This window comes from Ips typographus, linkage group LG13 (assembly GCF_016097725.1).
Source record: "Ips typographus isolate SLU linkage group LG13, UJ_Ityp_2.0, whole genome shotgun sequence".
NCBI classification, from domain to species: Eukaryota; Metazoa; Arthropoda; class Insecta; order Coleoptera; family Curculionidae; genus Ips; species Ips typographus.
In genome coordinates, this window is record NC_138434.1 from 1,290,611 (window position 1) to 1,299,827 (window position 9,217).

Sequence of the window (9,217 nt, forward strand, 5' to 3'; positions counted from 1 at the left end):
GTTATAATAATGTTTAATTATTGAGTACAGTTTAACTAGAACTGACCTTAAATAATAAAAAATTTGAACATTGGATAGGGAGAGGGTGTCTTCCTTTGGGGGGTACCACAATCATTGTCTTGGCACAATCTTCTTTTAAAACTTTATTACTATACTAACACGTAAAGCAATTGTTGACTAAAAACACGACATTTTTAGGTTTTCCACTTACAAATTATTAAATAAAACGAAAATTCATAAGCGTCGCCATGTTTGAACTGTCAAATTAAACTTCTTGGCGATGTCCAATTGACGTTTTGCGTTCATACACTGCACTTTTCATGCAGTTTTCCCTAATTTTTCCTTTATTAACGTAGCTTTCTAAAAAATAAAAACGAGCCAAATCGAGCGTTGAAAGTAATTAATAATTAAACTCAATCACAAAATACTAATTAAATATGTAAACGTTAATCAGTTAAGTGTTATTGGTATGCGCTTTTTTTTGAGAAAATCACATGACACCCTGATTATACAATCACACTTAGGCCACGTGACTTTTGAATCATTGATGCGCAAAATTTGTAGGTTATATTTTAGTAGTGTCCGGTCTGGTTGAATTTTTGTTTGCTGGAAAAAAAGGGGAAAACTTAAGTTATAGTGGAAATGTCTCTGTGAAAGCTAGTGTGGAGTTAACAAAAACAGGTTTGAATTCCATGTTAACGCGGTTGTTTGTATAATAGGACAGTTCAGCTCAGACAACCCTATTTGCTCCAACCACATCTAATCTCTTGGTAAGTACAATTTATAGATTATTCACGTTTTGCTAGTGAACAAACTGTATTAGCATTACATTGCAACTCTGCAGGCTTGGGAATTAATGAGGGTTTTTAAAAATATAACCTAAAACATAGAGATAGAACTTTATTTGCATTCAAGAAACTTTACATGTTTCGCAGGTTGTTTTTAAGTTATGAATTCCGTTAACGTAGATCTCCGATACTAAATCTAACTAATTAAGTAATGAATAATGTCGATCGAATATTTTGTATAAATGTTTGAACGAAAATTTTGTCCAGAGGTTCGAATAAATACGCGTGCGATTTTGATCTACTTTTTGTAAAGGAAAACCACTGTTTACACTTAGCACTACGTGTAAACAATACACACACTTGTCGAATTTTCGGATTTATACAAAAAACTGAATATAAAAAAAGTTGCCTTAGATGGTAGTTGTCCTTAATCGCTAGTAACAGTATGTACATTTAGAATCATCATTGTTGTGTGGTGGTGTGGATCGTAAAGGGCGGAAGGGGTCCCTTACCCTTGAATTTTTTTACATAACCGATCCGTTTACGACCCACCTTCATTTATCTCCTAGTTAGTGACTTATAAAAATTCTTGGATACTTACAACTATTTTTGGTAGCTTCCAGCGCACTAGGCCCTTTTAACCTTAACTAATGTTAAAAACTATCAATGAGGTATTACTAAAATGCTCTCTTTCTGGGTTTAAGTCCTACTAAATAATTGTTATTATTATAATAAAGCTGAAAAGAGCAAAGTTAGTGCACTGAAAGTGTATGGTAATTTTTATGTAATTTAGTTGTACTTACTCGTAGGACTTAACGGGTTGGGCAGTGTTTTGTTAGAATATGAACCACACCGTACGGGTAAGTACAGTTTAGTGTACAGTCTAACCTACCCAAATATATGGGTGAGCCAGACCGGACTAATTTAAGTTTATATATTATATAAGTGCGTAGCGAGCTGTGCCCAATTCTCTCTAATAAATATCTGTCATATATTGCTAGTAATAGTTTTGTCGAAACTATGTACAGGCGTCGATTTTATACTACATTACTACTATAATAAAACTTCGTCAAAATATCAGGGCAAATCACTCTCACAACTACCAAAAAACCCCTATAAATAACAGCCTACAATTATAAGACGAGCCTTTTAAAAAAGGCTGATGTTATTGAATTCCTTTATTATTATAATTTATTTTAATTATTTACTGGAAAAAACTAAAAAATCAACCAGAGAGGCCATAAAAATTGCACTCTTTACACTTGCGTGTGTGTGTGTCACATTTGCGGGTGGGGATTTAAAAGTACACTTGAGTCTTTAAGTTACATTAAACTGAGCGTATTAAGGCCATTATAACGAACCACCAAGTGTCATATGCATCACTTCCTACTATACCGACCGACGTCATCAGTGTCTGCGTTTCAGACTTTGACGCAGGTAGGACGCGCACGCTCTGCCGCGCTCTACAATCAGGTCCACGAGGTGGTCCTCGATGACGGCGAGGGGCGCGGGCAGCGGCAGACTGAACGTGGCGATGTTGAGAGTGTCCCATTGTCAGACGGCGCTGTTGGGGAAACGCGGAGGCGGCAGGGGCGGCGGCTGCGACGACACCGTATCGCCCGCCCTCGACGATCGTTCCGAACCGGCTTGAAATTGTTTAAACAGACGTTACTACAGTGTTAAATTTGCTTGACGATTTGGTGAAGGAACCTTTGTTATTCACGTGTCACCTGTGCTTTGATAATAATAAATTGATAATACCAGTTTGAAAAGACAGTCAAGCGACAAAATCGTCTGTTAAACTCACTTGGAGTGAGAAAATGACAGTTTATATCCACATTTTTGGAATCCTCATTAAATTTCCTATTCAATAGTCTAAAAAAAACACTAAAAAAGCGAGTATAGTCAGTTAGAAAAACAGTGTCAAAGTTTGAACTGCCAGAAACACAGTTTGAAAGGACAGTCAGAGACAAAATCGCCTGTAAACCCACTTGGAATGAGAAAATGACAGTTTAAGTACATTTTGGAATCCTCGTTAAATTTCCTACTCAGTTACTTGGAAAAACCGTATAAAATGTGGTACAGTCTGGGAGAAAAAGCAGTGTCAAATTTTGAACTAAAAGAAACACAATTCGGAAGGACAGTCAGGGACAAAACCGCTGGTAAAACCCACTTCTAGTAAGAAAATGTTTGATTTAAGTACATTTTTGGAATCCTCATTAAATTTCCTATTGAATAGCCAAAAAAAACAAAAAACATATCGGTACAATCATGGTGAAAAATGGTGTCAAAGTTTGAATTGTTAGAAACACAGTTTGAAAGGACAGTCAAGGACAAAATCGCCTGTAAAACCCATTTGTGGTGTGAAAATGACAGTTTTAAGCACATTTTTGGAATCCTCGTCAAATTTCCTATTCAGTTACTTGATAAACCGTATAAAATATGGTACAGTCTGGGAGGAAAAGCAGTGTCAAGTTTTGAACTAAAAGAAACACAGTTCGGAAGGACAGTCAGGAACAAAATCGCTGGTAAAACCCACTTCTAGTCAGAAAATGTTTGATTTAAGTACATTTTTGAAATCCTCATTAAATTTCCTATTCAATAGCCAAAAAAAACAAAAAACATATCGGTACAGTCATGGTGAAAAATGGTGTCAAAGTTTGAATTGTTAGAAAACACAGTTTGAAAGGACAGTCAAGGACAAAATCGCGTGTAAAACCCATTTGTGGTGTGAAAATGACAGTTTTAAGCACATTTTTGGAATCCTCATTCAATTTCCTATCCAATAGCCTAAAAAAAATCACAAAATTCGATACAGTCAGGGAGAAAAGTGCTGCCAAAGTTTGAACTGGCAGAAACACAGTTTGAAAAGACAGTCAGAGACAAAATCGCCTGTAAAACCCACTTGGAATGAGAAAATGACAGTTTTAAGCACATTTTTGAAATCCTCATTAAATTTCCTATTCAATAGCCAAAAAAAACAAAAAACATATCGGTACAGTCATGGTGAAAAATGGTGTCAAAGTTTGAATTGTTAGAAACACAGTTTGAAAGGACAGTCAAGGACAAAATCGTCTGTAAAACCCATTTGTGGTGTGAAAATGACAGTTTTAAGCACATTTTTGGAATCCTCATTAAATTTCCTATCCAATAGTCTAAAAAAAACACTAAAAAATCGAGTATAGTCAATTAGAAAAACAGTGTCAAAATTTGAACTGCTAGAAACACAGTTTGAAAGGACAGTCAAGGACAAAATCGCCTGTAAAACCCACTTGTAGTATGAAAATGACAGTTTTAAGCACATTTTTGGAATCCTTATTAAATTGCCTATCCAATAGCCTAAAAAAATATCACTAAATTCGGTACAGTCAGGGAGAAAAGTGCTGCTAAAGTTTGAAAACACAGTCAGCGACAAAATCGTCTATTAAACTCACTTGGAGTGAGAAAATGACAGTTTTAAGAACATTTTTAGAATCCTCATTAAATTTCCTATCTACTAACCTAAAAAAACACTACCAAATTGAGTACAGTCAGAGAGAAAACAGTGTCAAAGTTTGAAACTAACAGAAACCCAGTTTCAAAGGACAGTCAAGGACAAAATCGTCTGTTAAACTCACTTGGAGTGAGAAAATGACAGTTTTAAGCACATTTTTGAATCCTCATTAAATTTCCTAGCATTTAAAGTGTCGTGATTACTAGTAATATCTAGTTAATCTAATACAAATTTTATGTTTAAACGACAAAAATCCTTGAAAAATTCAAATTGTAGTAAAAAAAATGACAGTTCTAACCTATAAATTGGTCTCATTTTGCTTGCATCTGCCAAGCACACTTTGAAGTCAAATTTTTAATGAAAATGTCACTATACATTGACTTTGAAGTGGATGTAAATGCAGCTTAAAGTAATTTTGACACATCATTGTCATCTGGATTCTAATTGTCATTATTTTGTCCCCAAACCTTACTTGCTCTGACTTGGCAACAGTGCAATTTAGTTCATTCACCAAATCATAGCCTGCTAATATTTTTTTTTTAATCAAGGATGTTTGTGTGTGACGTCTATTATAGCAAAAAGCAGTGTTGGTCTTGAAACGTCAATTTCAGTAGTTACGGTGAATTGCTATAGTGCAACAGATGATTGTTATAAGCAATTTTCAAATTTTTTGTGAAACTGCATTATACAAAGTGATTTAGGTTAGGAATTTGAGACTCTCTCTGTAAAACAAGCGTTTTGGTGTTTTTAAAGCTTGAGGTGCTTAAAATGGTGCCTAAAATACCTGACAAAGAACCATAATACGAGGTATGTCTGCGCAGATTATACGACATTTGAAGGATTTGTTCTTCAAAAGGGTTGCCAACTGTCAAAAGTCACTTAAAATGGGGAATTTCAATTTTTTGGGAAAATTTGACACTCACATGACTCTTGTTGATGGCATTTCTCTTCGGCGACCACCAGACCGGATTGTTCGTTGATGGGCATATGTTGTTCAAGTGCATTCACACAATTCAACATACTCCTACAATGTTTATTCATATTTTAACGGCTTTATTAACGATTCGGAGCGACATCTACAGCAAAATCATAATAATAAAGCAACTTTCTACACAGAGTGGTCAAAACAAAAATTTATTGTCTACATAAACAAGCGTTCTACCTAGAAAAATCATAATTAACAATAATCACTTTATACCTTACCTAGTCAATAACAGGTGCTATAAAAACATAACAAATGCCTAATAAAGTACATTTTTAAGGTCAAAGTGGTGCCAACTAAAAATGACTGACTTGGCAACACTGAAAATTATTAACAGTACCTAAAATATTGTGATATGTTTTAGTTATAATATACAATTTGTTGCTACAAATTAGTGTCAATGGTACCCAGCGGTGTCTCGGATGGTGGGTTTTTTTGGGGTGGGTTTTCATTGGTTGTACTGCAAAACAAAACCAAGACAACTACTATTAAGGTCCTGTTTTGACGCTTTATCGAACTGTCACTCTGATCAAGCGTCAAACGTCAAAAAATAAAAATAAAACATTTAACATGCATTCATGCATTAGCCACCGGTATCACAGAGGTGACTTGGACTTACCCATACAGTCTACTGTCACGAAAACTAACCCTTAATTTGAAAGTTTGATTGTAATGTTGGTGTTTGACTCTGGAAAAACAGTTATTACCTTCCATTTCCGTGCCTGAACAGCGCCAGGATCTCCTCGAAGGTTTTATTCTTCGTTTCCGGCACTTTCTTGTACGTAAATATCCAAAATAAGGCTAGGAACACGCTAAATGGCAGGAACGTGTAGTTGTCCAGGGCAGTCTGCGATCAGTTAATGTTTGACAAGACTTTGACAATTGACAGATTATATACAGACCTTCATGATGGGAAAGACGATTCCGACGAGGAAATTGGCCATCCAGTTGACCAATACGGCAATGGACATGGCCGCCGGTCTGGGTCCTTGCGAGAACAGTTCGGCGGTGATCATCCAGGGAATGGAACCGGGGCCCATGGCGAAAAATTTAACGAAGCACAACGTGGACACGACCGACAAATAGGACATCCAATCGATCATTTCCTGTACATAGCCAAAAAACTCCTATCAGGCGGTAGAATGGCGTTCTTTCCGAACAGGGGAGGAGAGACTTTGAGAGAGTGTATCATGGAGGTGATTACCAAAAAAAAAAAAAATGCGTGCACGGTTGTGGTTAGCTTAAATGTACAGCGTCGCTCCTCCACCATGTCAGAAAGTCGGTTACAGAGACAGGGTGAGGCTAACAAGCAAAATCATAAAGTGTATATCTAAAACTAAAAACTCTTTCAAAGCCAACTAGAAAACTAAAAAAAAAAACAGTGTTCTAGCAACCAAAAATAAAATTGATCGTTATGCTTATGACCGCTTACTTAGCGGCTAAGCCGCTCACATGGGGTGAACGCAGTTGACTTTGACACTTTTGACATTTAATCTGTTTATTTTTGTTGGTTTGTTTATTTCAACTCTTTTTTCAGATTTTCCGGTGTATTTGCGTTTAAACTTGTGCTACAACCCTTAATCAACCAAACAAAAGTGTATTGTTTCAAGAAAATGTATTAACAATCGGCTGGATGGTGCTTTACGAGACAAACGGTAATTTTCCGGTAAGTTTTTTGGTAGTTAACCCTTTTTAACTGTGTAAAAGTGCACACACTAAACTTACAAACACCTAATGTGCTGGTTCTGTTAATTGGAATGATAAACTGTAATTGGTGCAATGCTTTCAGTCAAAATACACTCAGTTTACCCCAAAAAACGTGAAACACTGTACTTTTAGGTTCTGAACGTCACTAGCCCATTTTAAGATAATATCATGACACAGGTATGTTAATTATATGTTACTAGACTAATTTTGAAGCCCATCAAAATGTTTTTAAACAATGGGGATTATTCTTGAATCTTCACTAATCTCAGTTAGTCTAATCAATGATAATCCCAAACTAAGCTTACAACAGACCTTGATCAGGAAAGAAATGGTGATGAAAATCGAGAAGATAAACATTCCTCCAAGTCCGTACAGCAACAAAGTCCGTCTGCCCATTCGGTCCATCAACGGTATGGAAATCAAGGTCATGATCACCATAATACAGCCGATACCGATGGTGGCAAATTTGGCGCTTTCTGGGGTCAAACCGGCCGTCTCGAAGAGATTCGTTGAGTAATAGAACACCTGCAGGTCATCTCTAAAGGTGATTGTGTCTGTTGGAAGTTGGGAAACTTACCGCATTGATGCCTGATAATTGTTGGGACAGTTGCAGCACCACGCTGATCATTAAAGGAACCCGCAAAGTGGGCGAGCACAGTAATTCCATCATGGTGGTGGAGGATTCGGCTTGTTGGGCGCGTTCTTCGGCTCGCATTTCTTCGATATCTTCCTCCACCTGATTGCTAGCTCTGAGCCGTCTGAGTGCCCGTCTAGACTCCTCCTCCCACTGTTTGGTGATGAGCAAATATCGAGGACTTTCAGGACAAACCGGTAGCAGGAGAAGTTGGAGAACGGCCGGCAACACTGCCAGTCCTAGCAGCAAAGGCCAACCCTCGCTATTACCGAGGATCTGTTCGATACCGAGCACTTGGGACAGCAACAGCCCTACGGTCACCGCCAACTGGTTCACGGTACCCAAACCGCCGCGCAGATTTAAAGGAGAAATTTCCGATACGTACATCGGTACCAAAGAGGTGTTAAGCCCTAAAAATGACCTGTTGTACAGTTTTGTTTTGGTTATTTTCATGGGGTGGTACCGCAATTGATTCCAATGATTAACCGTCCGCATATGAGCATTTCGTAGGAATTGGCCACTTTGGCGCACCACATCAAAGAACCACCCGTTATACCAAGAACGTTGTTGAGCAAAAGACCGCCCTTACTGTGTGTGTGGGGGTGTAAGTGCTTGAATGACACACAAGTGGATGGAGCACTTACCGCCCAAATCGGTCAGCCACCATTCCCCCAATAAATCCGCCCACCATGCCGCCTATCGCAAAAATCGACACTACAACCGAGTAGAGCGTTTTGACCCAATCTTCAGGCAGTTCTTCCCCGTACCGTTGCTTGTACACGTCTTTCATAAAGTACTCGATGTTGCTCTGGGGCGCATTGATTACACCGGTGTTGTACCCGAATTGGAGCATGCCCAGTACGGCGGACAAAATCGAATAGCTGAGGAAACCAGTCAGGCCCTGAAACCAACCGTGACAGTTCACTTAATAGTAGATGATTAGTAGTTTAAGGGCAGCAAAAAAAATTAAAAACAAAGTGTTAAAAACCAAAAACAACTAAGCAGGCCATCTACAACAAAGGCAGACCTGCTCCAAGAGTCGAAGTTTGCGCCGATGCGTGTGCTCCTCTAGCCGATCGACGTACTCGCGCAGCTCTTCGATCTCCTCCTTGACCTGCTGAACAGTGTCCAGTTCGTGTTTGATCGCGACCATGTCCCGTTTGACCTCGGACACCTCCGATTGGCACGACTCCACCGATTTGGTCAACTCCTGGAGCTGGTTCCGGATCTCGTTGAGGGCGAACGTCGTCTCGTATTGACGATCGCCGCGCTGCAACTCGTCCAGTTTGTTGCTCAGGTTCATGCTCATCACGGTTACCTGTTTCTGTAAACTGTCAAAAAAAAGTACAACCGTCAAACTGACGTACGACGAATCGCCGGCATGCGCATGCTAACACGTCATCAATAAGCTTTCAGCTGGCTCTACTACAAAACACACACACACAGCACCAGAGCGCAGCCAACTTTTTGTTTTTGAGATTTCAAAGTTAGCTGTGCGTTGGAAAACCGGCCCTAAAGCTAGCCAGTACCTGGGAGGCGGTAAGGATACCATTGCTGTGTTCCAAACTATCGTGGATCCTCCGAAATTCGCTCCAAAATTTTATAGTGTGGCG

At 38.6% G+C, this 9,217-nt stretch overlaps 1 protein-coding gene across 5 annotated transcripts; it reads right to left on the minus strand.

The window, feature by feature from the left end:
• Positions 1-1,996: 1,996 nt before the first annotated feature.
• LOC145736913 (glucose transporter type 1-like) lies at positions 1,997-9,152 on the minus strand. 5 transcript variants are annotated; one of them, XM_081991436.1, is made up of 12 exons: positions 9,134-9,152; positions 8,632-8,935; positions 8,249-8,505; positions 8,068-8,192; positions 7,548-8,014; positions 7,283-7,495; positions 6,166-6,390; positions 5,971-6,110; positions 5,883-5,912; positions 5,205-5,305; positions 5,066-5,146; positions 1,997-2,434 (listed from the first exon to the last, which is right to left on the minus strand). In XM_081991436.1, exons 2-12 carry the CDS (start codon positions 8,911-8,913, stop codon positions 2,343-2,345), a joined length of 2,013 nt encoding a protein of 670 aa, XP_081847562.1. In that variant the 5' UTR covers positions 8,914-8,935; positions 9,134-9,152; the 3' UTR covers positions 1,997-2,342. The 5 variants fall into 5 exon arrangements, with proteins under 5 accessions (XP_081847562.1, XP_081847564.1, XP_081847563.1 ...); XM_081991438.1 differs by lacking the exon at positions 5,066-5,146 and having other exon boundaries at positions 1,999-2,434; positions 9,134-9,149; XM_081991437.1 differs by lacking the exon at positions 9,134-9,152 and having other exon boundaries at positions 2,001-2,434; positions 6,166-6,369.
• Between the last annotated feature and the right edge of the window lie 65 nt (positions 9,153-9,217).

What these genes read in the sequence shown, in the direction of transcription:
- LOC145736913 (XM_081991436.1), bottom strand. Translation starts at nt 8,913, where the DNA reads ATGAGCATGAACCTGAGCAACAAACTGGACGAGTTGCAGCGCGGCGAT. An exon ending in TTCAGGCACGGAAATGGAAG is followed by an intron (nt 5,913 to 5,970) that starts GTAATAACTGTT and finishes TTTCAAATTAAG; the next exon opens with GGTTAGTTTTCGTGACAGTA. An exon ending in ATGCCATCAACAAGAGTCAT is followed by an intron (nt 5,147 to 5,204) that starts GTGAGTGTCAAA and finishes GACTTTTGACAG; the next exon opens with TTGGCAACCCTTTTGAAGAA.